This window comes from Eulemur rufifrons, chromosome 4 (assembly GCF_041146395.1).
Source record: "Eulemur rufifrons isolate Redbay chromosome 4, OSU_ERuf_1, whole genome shotgun sequence".
Taxonomy (NCBI): Eukaryota; Metazoa; Chordata; class Mammalia; order Primates; family Lemuridae; genus Eulemur; species Eulemur rufifrons.
The window spans coordinates 83247912-83274485 of record NC_090986.1 but is presented as its reverse complement, the minus strand read 5'-3'; the positions used below and the strand labels follow the sequence as shown (position 1 = coordinate 83274485).

The 26574-nt window shown below is 40.5% G+C and overlaps 1 protein-coding gene across 2 annotated transcripts; it reads left to right on the top strand.

Annotated features, from left to right (window-relative positions):
• Nucleotides 1-1512: 1512 nt before the first annotated feature.
• Nucleotides 1513-26361, top strand: LOC138383006 (zinc finger protein 519-like). 2 transcript variants are annotated; one of them, XM_069467775.1, is made up of 6 exons: nucleotides 1513-1605; nucleotides 7587-7666; nucleotides 11613-11772; nucleotides 13534-13660; nucleotides 14171-14266; nucleotides 24368-26361. In XM_069467775.1, exons 3-6 carry the CDS (start codon nucleotides 11758-11760, stop codon nucleotides 26095-26097), a joined length of 1968 nt encoding a protein of 655 aa, XP_069323876.1. In that variant the 5' UTR covers nucleotides 1513-1605; nucleotides 7587-7666; nucleotides 11613-11757; the 3' UTR covers nucleotides 26098-26361. The 2 variants fall into 2 exon arrangements, with proteins under 2 accessions (XP_069323876.1, XP_069323877.1); XM_069467776.1 differs by lacking the exon at nucleotides 7587-7666.
• The last annotated feature ends 213 nt before the right edge of the window (nucleotides 26362-26574 follow it).

Below are 26574 nucleotides of genomic sequence, written 5' to 3'. Positions count from 1 at the left end.
GGCGTGAGCCACCGCGCCCGGTCTTGTCTTCTATAAGTTAATGTGGAAGGGCCCCTGGCCTGGCAGCACATGCTCTACAGCCACCAGACCACCAGGTGCCCTGTGTGATGTGCCAGGCCCCATGCCAACATGCTGAAGTGCTACTCAGGCACAGGGCAGAGACCAGTCAGATCCTTACCCACTGGTGCCTATGGGCTTCATGTCCCCTGTTCCCCAGGCCTACCATGAGCTTTCTGCAGCTTTGTGCAGGCCACAGGAGGAAGAGGAGCTGGGGCTGTGCCCACCAGTGTGGCTGCTGAACACAAGGCCTGCCACTGGGTCTGTATGTGGGGGCCACTAATCCCTGGAGGACCTGGATGCCCTTAGCAGATTTTAGGCATTTCTCAGAAGCCTAGATCTCACACCTAAGCTGCCGGTCACAGAGATCGCATGTTTTAAGTGTATATTCCACGCTTTGTAGTGTATTTGCAGAGTTATGTAACAACAATCTTGGGGTTTTCCCCTCCTGGAGCCCCATCATTTTTTGCTCAGTATATGATTTCTGGAAGGGGGATGGGCCCCCACCAAGCAATAGGTACAAGTGGTGGTCCACCTGTGGGCACTTCCTGCTTACAGCCCACTGTTCTCTCTTGGGACACCATCTCTCCCACCCTCGGGCCTCAGAATAGATGATGGTAGGTAGGGGGTGTTAAGTTGCCTCTGACAATAAAAGCATGGTTCAGGCCTGTCACCTCTTTGAGGTCGGGGAGTCAGAGCCCTCAGAGCTGCACTTCACTGTGGCAGCCACTGGCCACACGGGGCTACTGAGCACCTGCTACGTGGCTGGTCTGAACTGAGAGGTGGCACTTGCTTAAAACATAGAGTGAGTTTCAAAGACAGTGCAAAAAATACTTCATTAATAATTTCATATTCATCAAATATAAAAACAATATTTTGGATATATTGGGTTAAATATACGATCACAATCATTTTTACTTGTTTGTTTTTCTTTTATGGGGCTACTAGAAAAGTTTACATGACACCTGTGCCTCACGTTTTATTTCTATTGCACATCACTGCCTTAGAGGCCTGCCTCCATCTTCAAAGCTCAGGCTGCCCCCTCAAAAGGTCAGAAAATAGGAAGGTTACAAAATCTCAATCCTTAAAAAATTGTTATTATGGTATTCCCATTTCTGAATAACATATATTTACTTTATGTGTATGTATATTACACATAAAATTCACAAAAGGATATCATTTATATTTCTTTATATTAAATATAAATGTCCCCCAGGCAGGGCCAGGTCGCAGAGAAGGGGCAAAGCCCTGTCTAATAAGAGCTACAGCCAAAAACCTATTATTCTGGCCTCATTCAGGCGCTGTCTGACCGCGTCTTCTGTCACTCATGGCCAGAGGGGGTGGGGCCTAGGGCATTATCCAATCAGGGGTGCTGTTGTGAGAGCTGTCCAATCAGGTACACGGCCAGAAAGAAGGCGGCGGCTTCCGGGATCTGGCCGAGTCTTTGTTTCTTGCCCGCCCGGCACCGAGCCGGGGACCCTTCTCGGAAACCCTTTCCAGGGGTGCCCAGGTGTCTCTGCCGCAGCCTGTGTCACCCGTGACCTGCAGGTACTGGGGGTCCCTAGGGAGGACGCGGGGTCGCCCCGGGAGCTGGGACAGGGCGAGTGTGCGGTCGGTGCTCCGAGGGGGGCGGGGGCCGGTCGGGCGGCCGGAAGCGGCTGTGGGGACGCGGCCTCCCGGCTTCGCCTCCGGAGTCCGGAGACCGAGGTTGGCTCCTGGCGCGCCGGGGCCTTCGGTCCCCTCGGTCCGCGGGCCGGGGCCGGGCGGGCAGCGGGGACCCTGGGCGTCCCGTCCTGTCCTGGCCCTGCGTTTCCTGCGGCCCCAGCCCGAGCCTCTCCCGGCGGCCGCTTGTCCCCAGGTTGTGCGTGGTCGGCAGGGACCTCAGGGGAGAACCTCCACTCGGTGTGCGGGGTTCGTGCGTGGGAGAAGCTGGAGTTCGTGACGTCCCTGTACTTCTTTCTCCTATTAAAATTTAACCTGAGGAAGCGTGAAAACTTAAAAGAATTTATTTGAACAAATGGTAATTTGTGAATCTGTGAGCCCCCAAACATGGTTGGTGGTCTTGGGACCACTGGACCGGCTTGAAGGAAAGGCTTTTATCAGGTGCCTGTGGAAGCAAAAACTGCATTCAGTAATTGATTGGGTACCGTTATGTAGTGGTCTTATTTGGACTGTGCACGTGGCTATTTTCTGGTTATGTAATTAGAACTTTATTGGCAGTTTGTAGTTGTTTGCCTAAGTTTTGTTTTCCTCCAAGTTGTAATTTACAGGAAATGCATTTGAGTTAGAATTAGGTTTCCATAGGTAGGAACCCAGGACGGTACAGCCACTTGAGTCTAATTTTCCCCTCTTTAACGATGTTAACACTTTCCAGGGGGTCTGGTTTTCCTTGCCTTTTGCAAATGTGTGGCAAACAGTGTCTTAGATGCAAGACTCAAAGCCAGTTTTCTCAGGGTAACTGTTCTAGGGCCTATTGGAAATCCTAAACTTCCAGTTCCTCCTCCACGTTCCCAAAAGCCTACTACCACTCTCCAACTCATAACATTATCAACTGTTTGTCCTTTATCTGTTTTTCACACAGACACAGCATTTTAATTTTTGATCTTTCTTTTCCCACAGCGCCGTGAGCAACTCTTTTTAAAATATTTGTTTTCTGTTTCTGAACATTTCATATGAGAGGAAAACAAAGAATAATCACCTGATAATCCCTTGTAAAAAGTCTTTGTGCTTCTCCTCCTTTTATCTTTCCTAGGCACACAGGCCTTAGCAGATTATCTTTAGGTTGGGGTTACCCTTTGGAAACTGCATGGTCAAGTGTTCCCGGCCGTCCTCCTGTCTTTTCCTGGCCCTGGTTTCAAAGCAGGATGACCAGAGATGCCCACAGCAGCCATGCCTCCTGCGGTGTCTAGTGAGTATCAGCCCTGGGTCGTTTGTCAGAGGACAGCCTGAGGAGAGGGGCTGGAGCCTCTCGTGACAGCTGCATGCCCTGGTGCTGAGAGGAGTCACCTGTTGTACCCCTCACCTAAAAAGCTAACTCCTTGGGACATTGTTTTTCTTTCCCCAATCTCAGCTTCCATTCCATGTAGACCCATCGGTGCTCAGCCAATAGGACACTTGTTTTGAGAGGAAAGAGCAAAAATGACTCCTGTTCTCTGGATTCTATCAGACTTTTGAAAGGAGAAAAAACTATCCCAAAGGACGAGGAAATCTCACCCAGGCGAGGCAGTGCAAGAAAGCAGTTTGTGTTTCAGGCGTGCAGAGGCACAGAGCAGCGTCTCCTGAGATGGTGGTCACTGAGTCCTTCAATGAGCAGGGTGGGGATGGGAGCATTTCCCGAGTGGTTGGATGGTGTGATTTGACACTGGAGTCACACATGCCTGTGCTGCAGCCAGCACCGCCTCTCCCTGGACTTGTTACCTTGGCAAAGTTTATTCATTAACTATAAAATGTATTTTATCAGCAAAGCCTGAAAGACAATAAAATGTTTCCAAAGAGGTGGCTTTTAGGGGAAAAATTTAGTCTTGTGTTCCATTTGTTGATAATTCTTGTTTAACCGTTTTCTTCCCCACAGTGAGTACTATAAGGTTCTGTTGTCTGTTCTATTTTGAGGTGATTTCAAACAGGATTCCAGGGCTTAGCTTTGGGAATGCCACCCGGGAGAGGAAATAGGAAAAATATCTCTACCATTATGGCTGCGCAAAAATAAAAAATTTTTCCACAAGAAAGTGTGGTAGATAAATTGTCGAATTATAAATATTCACCAAAGAATGCATCAGTTCCTCTCTATTGTAGGGTGGAGAATTTTTTTTTTTTTTTTTTTTTGAGGCAGAGTCTCACTCTGCTGCCCAGGCTAGAGTGAGTGCCGTGGCGTCAGACTAGCTCACAGCAACCTCAAACTCCTGAGCTCAAGCGATCTTCCTGCCTCAGCCTCCCGAGTAGTTGGGACTACAGGCATGTGCCACCATGCCCGGCTAATTTTTTCTATATATTTTTAGTTGTCCAGATAATTTCTTTCTATTTTTTAGTAGAGATGGGGTCTCGCTCTTGCTCAGGCTGGTCTTGAACTCCTGACCTCAAGCGATCCTCCTGCCTCGGCCTCCCAGAGTGCTAGCACTACAGGCGTGAGCCACCGCGCCCGGCCCAAGGGTGGAGAATTTCTGACAGTGGACAACTCTGTTCTGTGTCCTGCGATTTTGTTGTCAGAGTTTATAGCTAAATTTTATGTGACAGGTCTTGGCAGTTACTAGAAGTGTTCATGTATGATTCATTGTTTACTAAATGATTTGTTAAAATAGAAGTAATTAAATGACACGTTTATTGTCTGAAAGGAATAGATATTTTTACTTTTCCTGTTGAGATGTGAAATGTCAGTGCCTTATAGTTTTCTTCCCTTCTATAAAGATAAACACTGAGTTTTAGTGATTTTGCTGGATTCTTCAAACACTGGCTGTTTTCTCATTTAAAACTAGGTGAATAACCTTAACTGGGAAGCAGAGACCTGGGCTTGGATACTCCAAGCAAAGTTCAATCCTGACCTAGCAGAAGGAGGTCACTGAAGGCCCAGTGAGTCCTTCCTGGGAGCCGCCCCCTCCCCCCCAGGTGTCCCAGTCTGTTCACAGCCACCCTGGAAGGAGCCCTTTATACTGAGAGAAGCTGCAGAGCCCTGGGAAGCTGGGGGGCCGCAGGCACATGTGGTCGGGGTGGACGTGGGGGCTGTGATGTCCTGTCTGAGGGTGCAATTGTTGTTGTCCTGGGCCCGTTTTTAGACATTATCAAATAAAATAAATTCTAATTTAAGTTAAAAATAATTTTATTCTGAAAAATTATTGCAATAGAGTAAAAGCACCAACTATATGATCTGCAAATATTTCAAAATTTAGACAGACAAGGGCTTTTTTTAATAGCGAAGAGCAAACAAGAGTAGAATGAAGGTGGGAGGGAGAGCAGGATGGGGCTGGCACAGTCAGGTCCTAGATTAGAGAATGTTTCATCCTGAAGTCAGCCTGTTCTCAGGAGGGGCATACAGAGGGTTTGTATGTTGGCTGAGGGTTGGTCAAAGTGCAGCAGCCTGGGAGGAGAGAAACAGAAGGAAAGTTTGGTTAACAAGATTTTTGTTCTGATCCCTAAAGATAAAACTGTTCAGCAGATTTATGAGGTAAAAATGCAAATTTGCAGAGTCTGTTTCAGGCTTTGTGATACATGAAAAAAAGAGCATCATCTAAGTCATACTGGGAAGGGTCTTTGTCTGCAGTCGGCTGCTCTCACTGAACATACAGGCTGTGGGATTTCTTTACTCCCAGCTGGTCACCGTGTCCATCCTCTTCCCCTGCCACATTTCCTCGTCCCCTACGGCTCTTTCACTGGGTTGTTCCTGAGCCGTATCCTTTACAGTAAACTAGTAACAATAATGATAATGTTTTGCTGAGTTCTGCGAGTGACTCTGTCCAATTGTTGGACTGGAGGCGGGCGATGGAAGCCCCTGATTTACAGGCAGTTGCTGGGAGGCGTAGATGGGCCCCAGGGCTTGCCACTGGCACCTGCAGTGGGGACAGTGTTGTGGGACTGAGCCCTGAACTTGCGGGCTGTGTGCGGACTCTGGGTGGCGTCAGAATTGAATTGCTGGCCACGCAGTTGGTGTGGAGACTTGGCTGGTGTTCAGCAATCCCCGCACACGTGGTGTTGGAAAAAAGGCATCGCAGGTCAGACCTCAGAATGACTCTCGGTGTTTGGCTGCTGGTGAGAACTGTGACCCTGGAGGAGGCTGTGTTTCCACACTGCGAGGAGGGGACAGGATGTGTGGGGCTCCCAGAGTTAAATTTCCCAGCTGTTGAGGTTTCTCTCTCTGCCTAGGAGGGAGCCACCCTGGGCTACATCTCCACGGTGAGAGTGGTCCCCAAGCTGGGGACCTTGGTCAGCCTACTGAGTGTGGGGTTCCTTGTGAACTGTGGAGGAAACAGGCTGCTCACCTGAGCTGATTCCATTTTGTTTCTTTTATAAAATCTTGCTGCCATGTACTTTTAGTTCAGCAAAGCATTTAACAATTTTATTCCATGATTTCAGTGTAAGATTTTTATTTTCTTGAAAATCTGAGTGGATTGATTGATATGGTCTGAAGAAGTGAAGAAAATTCTTGAAATTGTTCTATGCTGAGTTTAAATAATGAGGATGCAATCCCCTGTGGACTCGCCGTCCTTGGGCAGCTCTGGTGTGTCTCCCAGATCTCACCTGCCTTCTGCACCCCGAGGTGACTGCTGATTCTTATTCTTTGTAGCTTAGCAATCTACTTATTGTGAAGCAGTGTTTTGCTCAGGTTTTCCTCTTTTGAGTTTTCAGTGACTGAATGTTACTTTTAATATTCCATTAATGTTATGCCAAGAAAGTTTTTTGTGGTTTCTGTGCCTCGCTCTGTGGCTCCCGTGCTGTGGTCTGCAGCTGTAGGCCACCCGGTTTACTCGCCCATTCCACCGCTAATGGGACTTGAGCTGTTTCAGATTTATTTTTAAATGCTGTTGACAGTGTCATTCTTGCTTTTGTCCCTAAGTACTTACACTGTATAAATTCTTTGAAGTAATGCAAGAAACTGAGGCACAAAACATAATTTTAAAGAGTTTACTTGAGCCAATGTGAGAACAGTTGCCTGGAAGACTAAGACCAAAGTAACCTTGGATGTGAGCTGTTTGGTCTTTGTCATAGCACATTTTTAAAGGTAGAAAGGGAGACAAGTGGGTCAATATGAAGTTGTTTGTAAGGAGTTTTCATCAGAGGAATGACGTTGGTTAGTGTATAGCTACACACTGCTGAGCAGTAGGGATGAGTTAAGGTGTTTAGCATGTGAGGTTGTTACTCCCTGTGGTGTTAGTCGTCGTTGACATAGCAAACAGGTTTTCGAGATGATTTCTTAGCTCAAGGGTCAGCACGGGGAGTGGGACATGATGACTGCTGCCTAATTCCTGTGCCTCTCTGGACCTGATCATTTAAAGGAGGCTTGAATTCCTCAAATAAAAGGGTTTTTTTTGTTTTTTTTTTTATAATTTCTCCTTTTTGATCATAATCTTTCTTTTTAAAAGCATTGATCAAAGTCTAACTATCAAGATGTTCCTTGTTGCCAGGAAGTCTCATTCCCATATAATTCTGTCTGACATTGGGACAGGAAGAAGAGGAGACATTTTAGTGAGGAATTTTAGGAGCACCCAAAGCCAAATTGGGATGGTCTCACAAAGTGGCAAAAGTGAGACAACTTCAGTCAAGTCATTGATTTACATAGCTGCTGTTGCTTGTTTTAATTTTTTTACTCTTTGGAATACTATGATTTTAATTTTCTTGGAAGAAGTAAAACAACAATACATAGCGTTAACAATTTGAATAATATACATGTAATGTATATAAGCATAAAAAATTGTATGCCAGAAAAATAACAAAATACCTATTCCAATAGGAAGCCAACTAAAAACATCATGGCAAAAATTCAATCCAGGTTCCCCTTTAGAGATTTGTTTCAGCCAAGTGACTTCTTTTCTGATTTTTTCTAGATGAGATTCTACTTCGTGGGAACTATTTATGAATGCACAACAAAAAGTGTTTGCCACCACACATACACCTCCTTGCTCGGGTAATGTATAATCTAAAGCAACGTGATTGCCTAGTACCTCCTCAGCCAGTGAATCAGTAGCTTTTTATTGTGCTGAATGGAGGCTGTAGTTTCATTAGCAATTTTTTCTAAGATTGCAGAAAGACTTCTAACCATTTAATGGAAGAGAAGTAACACCAACTAAGGCAAAAGTATCTCCCCAATGGAACACATGGAGCTATTGTCTTGGTGGCCAGGAAGATAATTAGCCCTTTTCCTCCAATGCAATCCCCATCTAAAATAGACTGGTGCTCATGCCTAGAGAAAAGTTTGCAGGAACTAGTAGAGTGCTGGGTTTCTTCAGAGCTACCTATAGATAGAGGGGTGACAAAATATCGTAAGAGACAGTGCTCTTTAATTTAGCAGCACAGGGATTGTTCAAGAATACCTGAGACGATTCCTTCAAACAGTGTTGGAGGGAATTTTTTATTTGGTGTTTCCAATAAACAAAGTTTCCATGTTGGAGGCCATGATCTTTGACGTTTACATCACCAGGGAGTACCCAGTTCAAAGAATCTTTAATTAATTTAAAATTTTTAGTGAGGAGCTTTATAAGGCCTTGGCAATAATGAAGAATATCTCCTTTAAAGAGAGCTGGCTGTAGGCTACTTCATCCAGGTGCCTGCCCCTTCCCACTATGATTTTAAAGGGAGAAAGCTGATGTTTTCCAAACAGGGTAAAACACAAACAATACCAACGGAAAAGCCTGAGGCCAGGGAATATTAAGAGTTTCTGTAAAGTTTTCTAATCGATTTTTTTTAATCAATGGAGAAAAAGACATTATCTTTATTTGCTAGTGGTACAATTATGAATACAGCTTACTCCAAAGGGTCAACTAAAACAATATAGTAAGATGATAGATTTTTTTTTTTTTTTTTTTTTTTTTTTTTTTTTTTTGAGACAGAGTCTCACTCTGTTGCCCAGGCTAGAATGAGTGCCGTGGCGTCAGCCTAGCTCACAGCAACCTCAAACTCCTGAGCTCAAGCGATCCTCCTGCCTCAGCCTCCCGAGTAGCTGGGACTACAGGCATGCGCCACCATGCCCGGCTAATTTTTTCTATATATATTTTTGGCTGTCCATATAATTTCTTTCTATTTTTTTAGTAGAGGTGGGGTCTCGCTCTTGCTCAGGCTGGTCTCGAACTCCTGAGCTCAAACGATCCGCCCACCTCGGCCTCCCAGAGTGCTAGGATTACAGGCGTGAGCCACCGCGCCCGGCCAAGATGATAGATTTTTAAGATAATCAAAGCTTTCAGAAATATGAACAAAAACTAATAGCCAATTACAAAATGGGCAAAAGACATCAGTAGACATTTTACCAGAGAAGATATACAAACGGCAAATGAACACACAAAAACTACTCAATATTATTAGCTATTAGAGAAATGCAAATCAAAACTGCAATGAGACATCACTGTACGTGTATTAGAACATCCAAAAAAAAAAAGGCAATTTCAAATGCTGGTGAAGATGTGAAGAAACTGAATCTCACAATCAGTGCATAAATGGTATAGCTACCCTGGAAAGTAATCTGGCAGTTTCTTATAAAACTAAATATGTAATTGTCATATGATCTTAAATCACTTCTGACATTTATCCCAGAGAAATGAAATGTCTCCACAAAAACCTGTACATGCTCACAGCAGCTTTATTCGTAATAGCCAAAAACTGAAAACAACCCACATGTCCCTCAGTGGGTGGATTCTTAAATGTGGTATATCTATACAGTGGAATAAAACCCAATAACAAAAAGAAATAAACTACCCATACTTGGAAAAAAAGAAATGTTAAAAATAGCTTTTATATATACATTAATCATACCAGTTAGAAAATGTGGAAAACAACTCAGATTCCCATTAGCAATGGAAATACAAAATGGTAATTTTTTAATAAGCATTGTGCATGAGACACATGGAGAAAATGACAGTGATCAACTGGGAAAAATAAACATAGACTTGAATAAAGGGGAAGCATGCCATAATACTGGTTAAGGACACTCATGTTTTAGGCTGGGTGTGGTGGCACACACCTGTAATCCTAGCACTCTGGGAGACAAAGGCGGGCGGATCGTTTGAGCTCAGGAGTTCAAGACCAGCCTGAGCAAGAGTGAGACCCCATCTCTACTAAAAAATAGAAAGAAATTATCTGGCCAACTAAAAATACAAGAAAAAATTAGCCGGGCATGGTGGTGCATGCCTGTCTGCCTCCCGAGTCCCAGGGCAGGAGGCCGGCACACACAGGACACACAGGATGCAGGAGTCGAATGGGCTGCATTCCAAAAGTCACAAACCTCTGGAAAAGATGGGAGGTGAAAACATTTTTTAAAACTCCCAGAAAGACACCAGCAATCATCTGACGTCCCACAGTATACAGAGCAATACCCTCTTTTCCTGACACAACAATATTGGTGGTAATTTTAAACAAGCATTTTGCCGTAAAAAGTAATATTTTCCATATACTTTTCCAAATGAACTTATAATTTTCTTTTCGAGTCAGAGAGCAGTTGCCTGATGTACATTTCTCTGCGGGGAAGGAGGGTCCTGCGTGCGGATCTGTGCCTGTGGATGTGTGTGCATTAGCGAGAAAAAGACCCTGCTGCTACCAGCAGTCACTTCTGCCACTAGGAAATGGATCACACAGGAGTGGGGCCTTTTCCCTGCCCCAGCTGTCATCACAGGTCCCCTTTGTAGTATGGCATGAAGCCCTCTTCCTCTGCAGCCTCTGTCTCCCACTGAGTGAGAAGCCCAGACTAACTTCTAACCTGCCTTCCCCAGGAATCAGACCCCAACCTCCCAGGGACTGAAACAGTGCAGGCCTGACTCCTGCTGAGAAATGTTTTCTTGAAGGGGAGGGGAAAGAGGAGAGGAAGAAAGGGCGTGAGACTCAGGGATTTGTGGACTGATAGGAAAACAAGCCACCAAACCAGCCCTGGTTCAAGGTTGCAGATTTATGGCAGTAAACCTCTTTGTTTTGTAAAATTGCTATATTCACCAGCATCACCCCAATACAGGTCAAGAAAAACCCTTCAGGTTTCCAAATTGGTGACTCTCCTCTATCCATAGTTCTATAACATTTTTTTTTTCTAAGTCCAAATGCACTTAGAAGTCATCAATCCCAGTCGCAGCTGTCAGAATCTGCCCCAGTACTATTAATATCATGGCGCTGACTGTGAATGACTCTACTCTCAGTTCCCGGCAGCAGTTAAAATGAGGCTGGGCTGCATCACCACATGCATTGTGTAATCTAGTGACCTTCTTGGGTTTTTACATCGGCTAGGAGTTTCAAGTGTAAGGGACGCTGTGCTGTTCCTGCTGTCTCTAGCTGAGTGCTAGTGGTAACAGGTCAGGGGAAGCAACATCAGCATTCACAGGGACTTGTTAATGGAGCCCATGCGTGGGTCCCGTCCACACCTGCAGAGTCCCATGGCTTAGACTGGGGCCTGGATGCCACATGCTTCTATGCACACGGCAGCTTGGGAGGCAATGCTCGGTAAGTGCCTCTCAGCCCGGGCTTCCAGGTAGGACGACAGGGCCAGTCTGAAGAAACACCCTCAGCTGTCTGCGCCCTCCCCACACAGTCTGCCTGTTGGTCAGGGTGGGAGCATCCATGTGGTTTTAATTAGGTGCCCCACATCATTCTAAGGTGAGGCCAGGGTCAAACGTGGGCTCTCAGATCCATTCATGAGAGTTGAGTCCAGCCTTTTTTCCAGAGCGAGATCGCAGGGCTGCTCTGCTTGCGTTTGGTGGGGGTGGGTCAGTGTGGCCCGTCCTCCCTCTGCTGCAGCGGAAATTGCCGGTGTCTGTGGCAGGGGAGGGCACCTGAGGGCAGGAAAGGAGAAACGCACGTTTTGGTCTGTCTGTAGGAGCTCGGTGTTCCTGAATCTCTACTGCGACAAAGTACGGATGAGTGTGGCCTTTTCTGCACTTCAGGGTCCTTCCGCCTGCGGGTGTGTTGGTAGCAGATGAAGGGGTCGTGCTGATGCCTTGAAATGCATATTCTCAAGATGCGGCTGTGACTTGTGCAGATGACCTCAGCTGAGAAGGAGCCTTAGAGAGGCTGGAGGAAGAGGAAGAAATGGCTGGTTCTCAGGTAAGAGTCTCCCAGGTCAGGGGCGGTGTCGACTTTTACTCCTAGAATGTCATGTATTGAGGACTTGCAAACTGTTCTTTCTCTACTTCTGAGGTTTCTGCCTAACAAGCTTGTCTCAACTACTTAATTCCCTTTTCTTACGATTTTCAAGGGATTGTTTAAATCCTTTTCTCCTACATACCAGAACCTTCTCTCCATTCTCTCCATCCAGACTTTTTACATAGTAAGAACAATTCTTATCCTGAAACTATTACCTGTGCTATTGAAAATGTTTCTTTTACACATCAACATCGGGAGGTGTGGATACCCAAGATTCCTCTGGGGTGTGGGGCTGCATCTCCAGGTATCAGTGAAGAAGGAAAATAGGTGTTGTTGAGGTTCTATCTGGATGCCTCATACCTCTATGTCAAATAAGATTTAAAAATGCACACTTAGGGCTGAGCACAGTGGCTCACGCCTGTAATCTTAGCACTTGGGAAGTCCAAGGCAGGGTGGTTGTTTGAGGTCAGAAGTTTGAGACCAGCCTGAGCAAGAGTGAAAAACCAGCTGGACATGGTGGCCCACACCTGCAGTCCCAGCTACTTGGGAAGCTAAGGCAGGAGGATTGCTTGAGCCCAGGAGTTTGAGGTTGCAGTGAGCTGTGGTGATGCCAGTGCAGTCTAGCCTGGGCAACAGAGAGAGACCTTGTCTCAAAAAAATGCACATTTAAAGAGGATGACATTAATTGCCCAAGGTAACTCTCACAAAGTTCTAAGAAAGAGATAACTTAGAAGAGATGTAATCTCTAGGATGCTAAAGAAAGACTTTAAATACACTACTAGAGGTTACAGAACATGAGAAATATATGTGGTTTGAACTTTGCCTAAAACTGATGTTAACATTCAGATTATGATTCACTTCTTTTTTTGGCCAATCATCTCACAGCAGGGATGTGTCCTGTGTGCATCAGGACCTCACACCAATCCGTCCTCCCACAGCTGATGGGCATTCACTTGGTTAAGGTGCGGTCTGACAGATTCCTCCACTGTAAACTTAGTTATTCTTCATTTTATCATTAGTAAGTATCTTGGGGAGTTTTACTGACTGATGTACATAAATCATCACAGTTAATCTGGACGTTCCCCTTCTTAGTTTCTCTTTGAGTACAGTGTGCTTTGGGAAATGAAGGCTCTCATCTTTGTTTAGTGGTCAGATGAACTAGGATAAAACTCAAGCTCTACCATTTACTGTATGTTTGACAAAATATACTTTTGGGGCCAGAAGAGTTGGCATTGCTGAGAAGTTTGTTAGAAATGCAGAAACTCAATTTCCTCTCCAGATCTCCTGAATCAGAATCTGCAGTTTAATACGATCTCCGATTCACTGCAGTGCACATTAAAATTTTAGAATTGGCCAGGCACAGTGGCTCACGCCTGTAATCCTAGCACTCTGGGAGGCCAAGGTGAGAGGATAGCTCAAGGTCAGGAGTTCGAGACCAGCCTGAGCAAGAGCAAGACCCCGTCTCTACTAAAAATAGAAATTATATGGACAACTAAAAATATATAGGAAAAATTAACCAGGCATGGTGGCGCGTTCCTGTAGTGCCAGCTACTCGGGAGGCTGAGGCAGGAGGATTGCTTGAACCCAGGAGTTTGAGGTTGCTGTGAGCTAGGCTGACGCCACGGCACTCTAGCCAGGACAACAGAGCAAGACTCTGTCTCAAAAAAAAAAAAAAAATAATGTTACCCTTGGCTAATTGGCAAATATGTGTTTTTTTTCCAGGGATTGTTAACGTTCAGGGATGTGGCCATAGAATTCTCTCTGGAGGAGTGGGAATGCCTGGACCCTGCTCAGTGGGATTTGTATAGGGATGTGATGTTGGAGAACTACGGAAACCTGGTCTCCCTGGGTGAGGATAATTTCCATTTAAGATTTCTACTACACTTTTAGCATTTCATTTTCTTTCTTTGTGGAGTTTTTTTGGGGGGGAGTTTCTGCTTTATATGAATGAGTTTCAGATCTCTGCTTTCAAGGAAAACTTGGGGGCTTGTTGGTGTAGAAAGGAAAGTCGTCAAGATGTTTCATCTTGAAATGAACCTTCCCCTTGCTTGAACTGATCTGTACATTTCACTGTAGATTGGTGACAATTCTAGAAATTCAGTGGTATAAAACATTGTCCAGACCTTAAAATCCAATTTTTAACTACCAATTTTTAATTCAGTAATACTGGACAGTGGAGCTAATGATCCACAAATTTTAAATATTCCCTGAGTATTCTAATGGTTCTGTCAGGAAACAGTATTTTTAGTTTAATTTTTTAAAATGTTCTGTAATGTTCTCTCTGCTCTACGGAGCACAGTACTACATTGGTACTTGGAGAATCCTGGCAAGAGTCATGTTACTTTTTTCTAATAAATAGGTCTTGCTGTGTCCAAGCCGGACCTGATCACCTTTCTGGAGCAAAGACAAGAGCTCTGGAGTGGGAAGAGACATGAGGCAGTAGCCAGACACCCAGGTAGGTGGGAATAAGTGAAGCAGATGACACAGGTGAGAGGTGCAAAGGTGTAATCTTAGACCTTAAAGTGTGGTTTGGGAAGCTCTGCTCCAATGGAAACGGTTTCTGAGAAGCCTGGGCTTCTTTCTCCTGCCCTCACCTAGGGGCATCTTCTGTCCCATGCTCTAACATTCCCTGGGGACCCTACTTCCCTTTATGACCTTCCCTCAAGGTTATAGTCAGAGCCAGTGTCCTCTTCATGGCTTATAAGGGACTGCATGATCTGTGTGCTCTTCCATTTCTTTTGAGGACTAAGATTATTTGTGCATATTTCTGAGGGACTCTATTTTAAACCTTTTTTTTATTTTTCCTTTTTGCGTCATCTGAAATGTGTGTGAGTAGTGGTGTTACTGATGTTTGCTTCAGAAATCCCAGGACCACCAGGGACAGATGCACATTTTCTTCTTTAACATTCTGTATCCTGTGGAGGTTTCCGTCATCATTTTGTAGAAATTTGTACTCAGTAATTTTATCAGAACACTAAGAATCTCTCTAAATGTACAAAGAAATCTCATTTTATTTCAAAATTTTATTTTTAGTATTTACTGAGATTAATAATTGAAATTCTATATTTTCATATGATAGATTTCCTAGATTTCTTAAATATGCTATGTCATTAGGGATCATAAAACATTGCTGAACATATATTAAACTCCCACTTGTTACCTTATATTTTTAACAACTCATTTCATAAGTATCTCTTGTTTAGTATGAAGATTACCTTGACTGTATCATTCATATGTAGATACACGAGCGTGTGTGTAATATGTAGATTTGTTTAAATATATATTGTATATAGTATGATAATTTGATATTTATAGATTGTAAAATGAGCAACACAATCAAGTTAATGAACACTTCTATTACCTCAGTTACTTTTCTTTGTACTGAGAACACTTAAAGTCTACTGTCTTAGCAATTTTTGGGAAACAAAATATTATCTAGAGTCATGGTGCTACATGTTATATCCTCAAAACTTTCCTGTCTTATCAGTGAAAGTTTGCGCTTTTCTGTTTTCCCTGCCTCCAGGCTCTGGCAGCCACCTTGGTACTCACTGATTCTATGAGCTCAACCTTTTTAGAGGCCTCGTATAAGTGAGAGCATGAAATATTTGCCTTTCTGTTTCTGACTTATTTCACTTAGGTCTATCATGTCGTGTAAATGGCAGGATTTCATGGTTTTTATGGGTGGATACTATTCTATTGTGATATATATACTGTATTTTTTTTTATCCATTCAGTGTCTACAAACATTTAGATTGTTTTCATATTTTGGCGATTGTGAGCAATACTGCCATAAGGTACAGGTGCAGATAGTTCTTTGAGATTTTATTATATTTCCTTTGGTTATATGCAGAGAAGTAGGAATGCTGGATTGTATGGTGGTTCTATTTTTTTTCTTTTTTTAAAGAGCCTCCACACTGGTTTCCATAGTGACCCTACCAATTTACAGCTCGACAACAGTGCGCTGCATTTCTTTTTCTTCCTGTCCTTGTCAACACTTGCGATTTCCCTTCCATTTCGTATTAGCTGTTCTAAGAGGTGTGAGTTGATATCTCATCATTGTTTTCATTTGCATTTGTCTGGTGATTGGTGATGCTGAGCACCTTTTTTATTCCTGTTGGCCATTTGTATGTATTTTTTGAAAAAAACATCTATTTTGTCTTTTTTCTATTTTTCAGTTTGGTTATCATTATTATTGTTTCTGTCTTTGATTTGTATGAGTTTCTTATATACTTGGGATATTAAACTTTTATCAGCTATGTATTTGCGGATGTTTTCTTGCATTCTGTGTTTTCTTAATTTATTGTTCTCTCTGTTGTATAGAAGCTTGTTCATGTGATGCAGTCTAACTTGTTTATATTTGCTTTGCTGCTGTACTTTTTGTGTCATATCTGAAAAAATTATTGCCAAGACCAATATCAGGAAAATAATCCATGTGTTTCTTTTATGATTTTTAAGATTCATGTTTTCATTTGTCTTTATTTTATTTTGACTTTAATTTTAGGTATGATGTGAGAAAAAGTGGTCTAATTTCATTCTTTTTTTTTTTTTTTTTTTGAGACAGAGTCTCACTCTGTTGCCTGGGCTAGAGTGCTGTGGTGTCAGCCTAGCTCACAGCAACCTCAAACTCTTAGGCTCAAGCTATCCTTCTGCCTCAGCCTCCCGAGTAGCTGGGACTACAGGCATGCACCACCATGCCCAGCTAATTTTTTCTATATATATTTTTTAGTTGTCCAGATCATTCCTTTCTATTTTTAGTAGAGACGGGGTCTTGCTCTTGCTCAGGTCACGAACTCCTGACCTCGAGCTATCCTCCCGCCTTGGCCTCTCAGAGTGCTAGGATTACAGGCGTGAGCCACCATGCCTGGCCTAATTTCATTCTTTTGCTGTTGGATATACAGTCTTTCTAGCACCAAATATTGAAGAGACTATACTTTCTGTATTGTGTATTCTTGGTGCCCCTGTCAAAGATTAGTTGATCTTTTATGCCTGGGTTTATTTCTGGGCTTCCTCTTTACTTCCGTTGGTTTTTGTTTCAGTTTTAAATGCACATACCATCCTGTTTTTACTACTATATTCTTGAAAAATTGAAATCTGAAAGCATCATGTTTCCAGCTTTGTTCTTTTTCCTCAACATTGCTTTGACTGTTGAAAGTCTCTTGTAGGCCAGACATGGTAGCTCATGCCTGTAATCCTAGCACTTTGGGAGGCCAAGGTGGGAGGATCACTTGAGCTCAGGAGTTCAAGACCAGCCCGAGCAAGAGCGAGACCCCGTCTCTACCAGAAATAGAAAAAATTAGCATGGCATGATGGCAAGTGCCTGTAGTCCCAGCTACTCAGGAGGCTGAGGCAGGAGGATCACTTGAAACCACAGTTTGAGGTTGCTGTGAGCTATGATGATGCCACTGCACTGTACTCTGTTTCAAAGACAGAACAAAAAAATCAAAATCTCTTGTAAATTTATATTAATATAAATTTTGGATTGTTTTATCCTATTGTGAAAAATACTATTGGAATTTTGATAGAAATTACATTAAATATGTAGATTCATTTGCATAATGACACTTTAACAATGTTAATTCTTCCGATACACAAACATGGGATATTTTTACATTTATTTGTGTCTTTTTCATCAATATCATATTTGTTCAATGTAAAGATCTTTCATCTTTTTTGGTTAAATATGTATCTATGAATATATTATTTTATGATATTGTTGATGAGATTGTTTTCTTCCCTTTTTTTTCAGATTGTTATGAGGGCATGGAAACACAACTCATGTTTCTAGGTTAATTTCGTATTCTGCTAATTTACAGAGGTCATTCATTAGTTTTAACAGATTTTTGGTGTAACATTTATGTTTTCCTATATATAACATTATGTCATCTACAGTGACATTTTTACTTTTTTCTTTTCAATTTAGTTGGCTTGTTTTCGTTTTCCTGCCAAATTGCTTTGCCTAGGACTTCCAGTGTTATGTTAAAGCAGAAGCATTGAAAGAAGGCGCAATATAACCTTGCACTGGTGTGTGCAACTTTCATAAGCTGGTTTCAGTGGGTGCAGGTACTCTCTTGTTGGTTTCTCAAGCTGAAGGGATCTCTTCTGGGTTTGCAGTGGAGAGAAGCTGCAGCTTGGTCGCAAGGCTGCAGTGGCACCCAGCCTTGGTGAGCTTGTTAGCAGGGGCTTGGCGGCTGTGAATCCTGTCTTGTTTTTGTGCAGGCTGGATTGCCTTCATGACTTTGATCTGTCGGGCGGGCACTTACCCAGGGTTCTGCAGTTGGATGCACATATGTTGGACCTCATACCAGGTGTGTGGATGAGTGTGGCTCCCACCGAGTACCTGGGAGGGTTTTATTTCAGGTCACTCTATGGGTGCCTGGGTGGGCAGGACTCGCCAAGGACTGTGGTTAAGAGGGCTGGAACTGAGTCACAGAACTGCTTCAGAGAGCACAGTGAAGACCAAAGGCTGCAGGCTGCCCCTGTGATTATAAATGGGCATCTTGCCCAGGCCTCTGGATGGGCAGGACCTCTCCCAGACCGGCTGGGAGGAGTTGGAGATGGTTACAGAGTGGCTTCAGAATTCTCAGTGGGGCCAGTTTCTGTTCTGTAGTCAAGAACAGGGGTTCTGTCCAGTTTGCTACCTCGGTTAGGGCCTGGTTTCTCAAAATGACCTCTTGTGGTCTTGAGTTTTAGCGGGATTCACAACCCTCTCCCTGGCTCCCAAATGTGTCCTAATGCACTTTTGTCAATGGATGGTGCCAGATTCTAGATGCTGGGGGCGTGTGCAAGTGAGGGGTTTCCTGTTGTTCCTTCTTGCTGATGTCACTCTCCCTATATGTTTTCACTTTCTGACTCGCTTTGTTTCAAATGTGTTTATAATGTAGGTTCAAAGATGCAAAACAATGTGCTTGAATTACACATCATGGGAGAAGTTAGATAATTAGTAGGCACTCAGTGTTTATTATTAGGTCGCCTTGTAAGTTTGCTTACTGCAGGTAAAAGGAATTATTAAGATTTCCAGCCACTTTCCTCAACCTGTAACTAAATGGTAACATGATTTATTCCCAAATGTTCATTTTATATAGCAGTGACTCTTTTTATATTTTATAAAATTTATATATTTTCTTTATTTAGAAGAGTAAATCACATTGAGAATAAAAAAAAAGAAATGTAAGGTATTTTGGGGGGGGCTTCTAAAGGCCTTTTCATTTTGTGTAAGAATAGCATCCATATATTAATAACATAATAAAACATTATCTTTAGTGTCCTTTAAATGCTTATTAAAATTTTCTTATTAGTGCCTTTTCCTAATAATCTTAATGCATTTTCTTTTTTTTTTTTTTTGAGACAGAGTCTCACTCTGTTGCCCGGGCTAGAGTGAGTGCCGTGGCGTCAGCCTAGCTCACAGCAACCTCAAACTCCTGGGCTCAAGGGATCCTCCTGTCTCAGCCTCCCGAGTAGCTGGGACTACAGGCATGCACCACCATGCCCGGCTAATTTTTTCTATATATATATTTTTAGCTGTCCATATAATTCTTTCTATTTTTAGTAGAGATGGGGTCTCGCTCTTGCTCAGGCTGGTCTCGAACTCCTGAGCTCAAACGATCCGCCCACCTCGGCCTCCCAGAGAGCTAGGATTACAGGCGTGAGCCACCGCGCCCGGCCTTTTAATGCATTTTCTGTAAAATTTTATGCCATACACTGCATGCCAATGATTCAGAATTCCCAGTCCCAGTGGGTGAAAGAGTCACAGTTGAATATTATAGTTTCTAGAAAAAAATTTTTAATGGTACATCAATCTTGCATACAGAATTTTATGGGTAAAATGTTTCTTTTATTTATGTTTTGCAATACTGTATTACTGTGTTTCTTTTGGGGGGTAGGGTTATTGACATCAGTTTACGTTTTTGATTTTACCTATTTATTGTAATTTTCAATAAAAATTTGCAACTTTGTATATACACTGTAAATAAATGTTATATTTAATTTAAATATGAACAAGGCATAGGTATATCACAATTAAATGATATATGTATTTGTTTGTATCTATAAATACGGTTCCAAAATTGTTCATGCCTTATCTTGTATTTTTCTTCTTTTGGCTTGCTTGGCAATGGCTGTTTTATCCTGTCTAGGTGAGTAGTCATGGGAATAGTCTCCATTTCAATATATGTTCCTTGATGAATCTGTATTCTCTTTGTGTAAGAAAAACATGTGGTTTCAGGTTCATTTTTGGAAAGCTTTATAACTCTATCTCTTTTAATTATTTTTTAAATAATAATTATGATAAAAACACATAACATAAAATTTACCACCTGAAATCTTTTTAATTTTAAAGTTTAATAGTGTTAAGTATATTCACATTGTTATGCCAGAGACCTCTAGAACTTTTACCTGATACCCATTAAAGAACAACTGCCCATTTCACCCTTTTTCCAGACCTTGAATAAAATTCTGCTTTCTGTTTTTATGAATTTGGCTACTAAAGATATCGTTACCGGCTTATTTCAGTAGACATAATATTCTCAAAGTTTGTTGTTATCATAGCCTGTGACTATGTTTTCTTTTTAAAGGCTGAATAATATTCCTTTGTATGCAAATGACACATTAACTGTTCATCCGTTGAGGGACATCTGGGTTGCTTCTACCTGTCGGCTTTTGTGAATAATGCCACAATGAACATGAGTGTACAAATATCAATTCCAGGTCATGTGTTGCAAACTTCGGATACATACTCAAAAATGAGATTGCTGGAGCATATGATAAGGTTTTTTTTTTGTTTGTTTGTTTGTTTTGAGAAACCTCCATACTGTTTTTGGTAGTGACTGCATCATTATTCTCCTCAAAGGTGTCAATTTCTCCACATCCTCGACAGCATTATTTCTTGCTTGTTTTGTTATGGTCATTTTAATAGGTGTGAGGTAATATCTGTGATTTTTTTTTTTTTCCCATTTTTCTAAAGGCTAGTAATTTTGAGCATATTTTCAAATGCTTTTTGCCCATTTTTATGTCTTCTTTGGGGAAATAATTCTTAGTCCACTTTTTAATCAAATTATTTACTTTCCGTTGTTTTTTAATTGTAAGCATTGTTTATACATTCTGGATATTAACACTTATCAAATATGTGATTTGAAAATATTTTCACCCATTGCCTACAGGGCATTTTCACACCACTAAATGTGTCCTTTGATATGCAGAAGTTCTGGAGTTTGATGTAGTCCCAGTTTTATGTTACTTTCTTTATTGCTTATGCATTTGATGTCAAATTCAAGAAAATTGTGCAAAGATCAATATCATGATCTTTTCCCTATACGTCTAAGGGTTTTATAGTAATATTTCTTATGTTTAAATATTTAATCCATTTAAGATTTTTTTTTTTTGGTATATGCTACATTGGAAAGGTTTAACTTTTTTCCATGTAGATATCTACTTTTCAACACCATTTTTTGAAATTTCTCTCCTATCCTATTGTATGGTCATGGCAATCTTGCAGAAGATAATTCCATCATATACTCAGGGTTTAATTTTGAGCTGTCTGTTCTGTTCCATCATCTGTTTATCTGTCTTTGTGCCAGTACCACGTTGTTTTTATTTCTGTAGCTTTGTTTTGAAATAACAAAGTATAGTTCCTCTTCATTCTTTGTTGTGTTGTTTTTTTGCAACAGTGGCTAGTCACAGTCATGGAAAAATTTTTAGGAAGTTTTTCTGTATTTTTGTAAAAAAGAATACCATTGAGATTTTTTTGAGGAATGTGAGCAAATGTTTTTTGTCATTTCTTCCATTTGGAGTACTCTTTGATGACATCCATAGTTTGAGTTTCTTTGCGATATCGTGCACTCTATGGGGCTTCCCTCTCTGTCAGGTTTACAGAGGTCTACCGATTCCCCTTTCTTGTCAGCAGCCTTAGTTAGGTTGATTTGGTGTTTAGCAGAAACGGCCTCCACCAGCTTGACATAAATAGACTCATGATAGTTGGATGCAAGTACACAGAGATGGGCTTGGTGCTTGGCTAAGACTCTGGCAACTTCCCGAATTCCACACGCAAGGCCTCGTGGTTGACAGCAGCCTTCAGCACCTCTTGTAAAGCAGTAATAACGTCCATTACACCTCCATCAGCAACACCGTCCTTGGCCATGTGCTGGGCTATGGGTGAAGCTCAATCTTGAACACCTTCCTGTAGCTTGGCGGTGGCAGAGAAAGACGGCATCACTGGGATTTTGATAGAGATTACACTGAATCTGTATGTTGCTGTGTGTCATATTTCCATCTTATCAATATTAAATCATCTGGCTCTTGAGCAAGAATATATTCAAAAGTGACTCTAATTTTCCCATATTTGTGGATTTGCCATTTTTGTTTTTGATTTCTAGTTACATTGTATGATTTCAGTCTTCTTAAATTTGATGACTTGCGATTCCTAAGAGAATGTACCATGAGAATATTGTGTGTTCTGTTGCTTTTGACTGGAGAGCTCTGTATATGGCCGTTAGGTCTAATTGGTCTATAATGTTCAGATTTTGTCTTCTTATTTATCTTTTATGTGATTTTTCTATTTATTATTGACAGTGGGGCTTGAAGTCTCCTATAATTATTGTGTTGTTATGTATTGCTACCCTTTTGTCTGTATTTGCCTCATATATTTGGGAGCCTTGGTGGGGTGGGTGGGGGTGTGTGTGTGTGTGTGTGTGTGTTTTACAGATTTCTGGTAAATGGACACATTTTACCATCATATAATATCAATATTTGCCCTTGTGGCATTTTTTTAACTTAAAGTATATTTTATCTAATCATGGCCACCTGACCCTTTTGTGGTTATTATTTGCATGGAATATTTTTTTTATCCTTTTATTTAAAGTATAACTGAAAAAATGAAGTTATTAACATTTTGTCCTTTGTTTTCTGTGTTTCTTGTAGCTATATTTCCCATCATGTCCACTCCTAGTGCCTTCATTTTTGTTTTGTTGATTTTGTAGTGACAAGCTTTGATTTCTTTCTTATTTCCTTTTGCAAACCTTTTACAGGCATTTTCTTTGTAATCACCTTGAAAAATGGAAATTACATAAAACATTAAAGTTATAAAAATATATTGTAATCTCATGACAACTTCACTTGTATTGAATATAAAAAAACTACTTCTTCACATTTCACCACTTTATCAATGTCATGAATTGTAACTTTTTATATTTCATATCTATTACTGAAAATTTTTCCCCTTTTATTTTTTTAAAATTCTGTAGCAGAATTTTAAGGGTTTTATGTGCCATCCTTATGATAGTAGAGAATTCTATATCTGTGCATAGATTTACCTTGAACATGGAGCTTTATATTTTCATATGGTTTTATGATGCTGTCCAGCATCATTTCATTTTTCAACATAATAGACTCCTTTAGCATTTTTTTGTAGGGCTATTCTGTTAAACTCTTATCAGATATATTTTTGTCTAGTCCTTGAGTTGCTTTTTCGTGGTGTTCTTTGTTTCCTCTCTGTGCAGAATCCTTAGTTTTAGGTGGTCCCATTTGTTTTTGTTTTATGTGCTTTTTGTGTGTGATATCTAAAACATCATTGACAAGAGATTGTTCCCTATGCTTTCTCCTAGAAGTTGACTGGTTTATGGTCTGGCAGTTGGTATTAATACAGTTTGAATTAATTTTTGTATAAGTGTTCTTTATGCATTTTCTTCCTTTTGTTTAGTTGCATGTGTTCTTGTTTAGCTGATTGAACATCTTTAAGATAGGTATTTTAAATTCTTTTAAAAATAATTCATAGATCTTCACTTCTTTAGGGTCACTTGAGTATTTATTTTTGACTTTTTAGTGGACCATGTTTCTTTGTTTCTTGACGTATTGTGATTTTTTTGAGATTTTGATCATTTAAAAAACAACTACCTATCCCATCCTTTGCAGGATGGCTTTAATGGGAAACAGTGACACCATTGAGCCACACTAGGGGTTCCTGCAACCTGATAGTAATGTGTGCCTTCTCTGAACTGCTGTTTTTCGGTTAAAAAGGAGTTTCGCTATGCTTTTTCTTGAAAGCACTTAATCTTTTGTTTACATTGGCAAATGTCATTGGTAGTGCAGTCTCTGTTGCTGTAACAAGCATTCTTCTTTGTTCTCAGTGGACTGAATCTATAATTTGAACTATATCTCTGTGCGCTTTAGCACCTCATATTAAAGGGAGAAATAACCAGTTCTTAGATAGCCCCAGAAAAACTCAGACCTTTGGACACATGTTCAAACAGGGGGTGCGAAGTTTTTTTTTCCTGATTCCTCTCTGCTGTGGTTCACAAATATACAAACTTTTTTTTTTTTTTTTTTTTTTTTTACTTAATTTGTCTCTTCTTAGCCTTTCACTCACAGGGGGTACTGCAAACTCAATTGGTTTTTCTTTAGCATATTTTTATTAAGTTTATACATCCGGGGAGTTTAAACAAGGGCCTCAGATTTTTGATTCAGCCATCATGATGATATTCTCAGCTTGGTACTATTTGGCATGTTATTGTTGTACAATCATCCAAATATGGTAATTGGAATTTAAAAAGTTTTTGATATCTTTCAGATATATTTTCTCATTACACCCAACGTCTGCAGAAAAAGCAATCCATAGAAGCTCCATTCCAGAAAGTCATATTGGGACTATTTGAGAGTTGTGGCCTTGAAAAAATACACTTAAAGAAAGACTTGGAAAGTGAGGCTGAGTGTGAAGGACAGAATGTATGTTATGATGGACATAAAAAATGTAGGACAACTACCTATAATGAAAACACCACTGACAGAAAAGAACAAATACATAAAACATTTTGGAATAAATCTCCATTTATTTCAGTTACTTTTGCTGAACCACATGTCTCTGTAAGTAAATATCAACATCAACATTTGGAACATAAAGTTTATCAGAAAGAAAATTTGGAAAATTTAAATAGTGACTTAGGCCATATTCAAAATAATGATTTGGATCAATTAAAATGTAAAATTGGGTTAAATGGTAAGTCAAATATTTCTGAAGATCTGAGATTTAAAAATGAAGGAAAGATTTCTATATGTGATCAATTTGATGGGCCATTTTTTAAAACTTTATTATACTTCCACCAAAACCATGCCAGAATCTACAACTTTGATCAGTATGGGAAGGTCTTTATCCAGTCACCATTGCTTCAGCAATATCCAGGAACAGATAATTGGGAAAGACATCACACCTATAACAAGTCTTCAATATCCTTTAGCCAGGGCTCTACCCCAAGCTATTACCAGGATATTTATCTTGAAGACAAAAACTATCAATGTCCTAATTCTTCTGAGCAAACCTCTAACCAAAGCTTTAGCCCTAGAAAATATCAGAAAATTCATTTTCCAGAGAATCATTGCAAATGTAAAAAATGTGACAAAGTCTTTCATCAACACTCAGAGCTTATTTTCCATCAGTGTATTCAAGTTCAAAAGAAGTCTTACGAATGTGATAATTGTTTAGAAGCTTTTACCCAGTCATCAAATAATACTCAACATCAAGGAATCTATTTTGGAGTAAACTTATACACATATAACAAATGTGAGAAAGTCTTTAGTAATTCATCAAATCGAAAAAAAAATGAAATAACCCATACTGAAGAGAAACCCTACAAATGTAATGAATGTGGCAAAGCCTTTAATCATAGTTCACATCTTACTGAACATCAGAGAATTCATACTGGAGAGAAACCCTACAAATGTAAAGTATGCAGTAAATCTTACACTCATTCTTCAAGTCTTATTCAGCATCAGAGAATTCACACTGGAGAGAAACCTTACAAATGTAATGAATGTGGCAAAGCCTTTAATCATAGTTCAAATCTTACTCAACATCAGAGAATTCATACTGGAGAGAAACCCTACAAATGTATAGAATGTGGCAAAGCCTTTAACCGTAGTTCAGATCTTACTGAGCACCAAAGAATCCATACTGGAGAAAAACCCTACATATGTAAAGCATGCAGTAAATCTTTTACTCGTTATTCAACTCTTATTCATCATCACAGAATTCACACTGGAGAGAAACCCTACAAATGTATAGAATGTGGCAAAGCTTTCAACTATGGTTCAAATCTTACTGAGCACCAGAGAATTCATACTGGAGAAAAACCCTACAAATGTAAAGCATGTAATAAATCTTATACTCATTCTTCAAGTCTTATTCAGCATCAGAGGATTCACACTGGAGAAAAACCTTACAAATGTGAAGAATGTGGAAAAGCCTTTTACCTTAGTTCAACTCTTAGCCGACATAAGAGAACTCATAGTAGAAAAATTCTATAGATGGAATAAATAAGGAAAGCATTTTATCAAAAATACAAAAGAAATTGCAAGAAAGATCATAGAGAAAGAAACTTTTAAGATGTAATAAGTAAGGGAAGTCTTTAATTAAAACTGACGTAATTGTATCAAGGGATTCAGAAAAAAGGATTAAAGCAGACACTTTAAAACTTTACACCAAACCAGAGTATTTATTACTGAAAACAATCTAAAGTGAAAACAGTTATATAATTGATACATATGTTTCAAAGAAGTAAGAACATTGATATTTGGACATTTACAATTATACTGAGATTCAAATACAATAAATACTTTATTTGTATTGACAGTATTTGAGGTGTTTGAAAAGTATTATTGATGTAATTCAACTCTCAAATCAGTGGATGTTATGCCTTAATCTGTTGAGTTTATATGAAAATATGTCATCTATTGTTTCTGCATCAGAACTAGTAGACAACATTCTATATCAGGTGGACATCA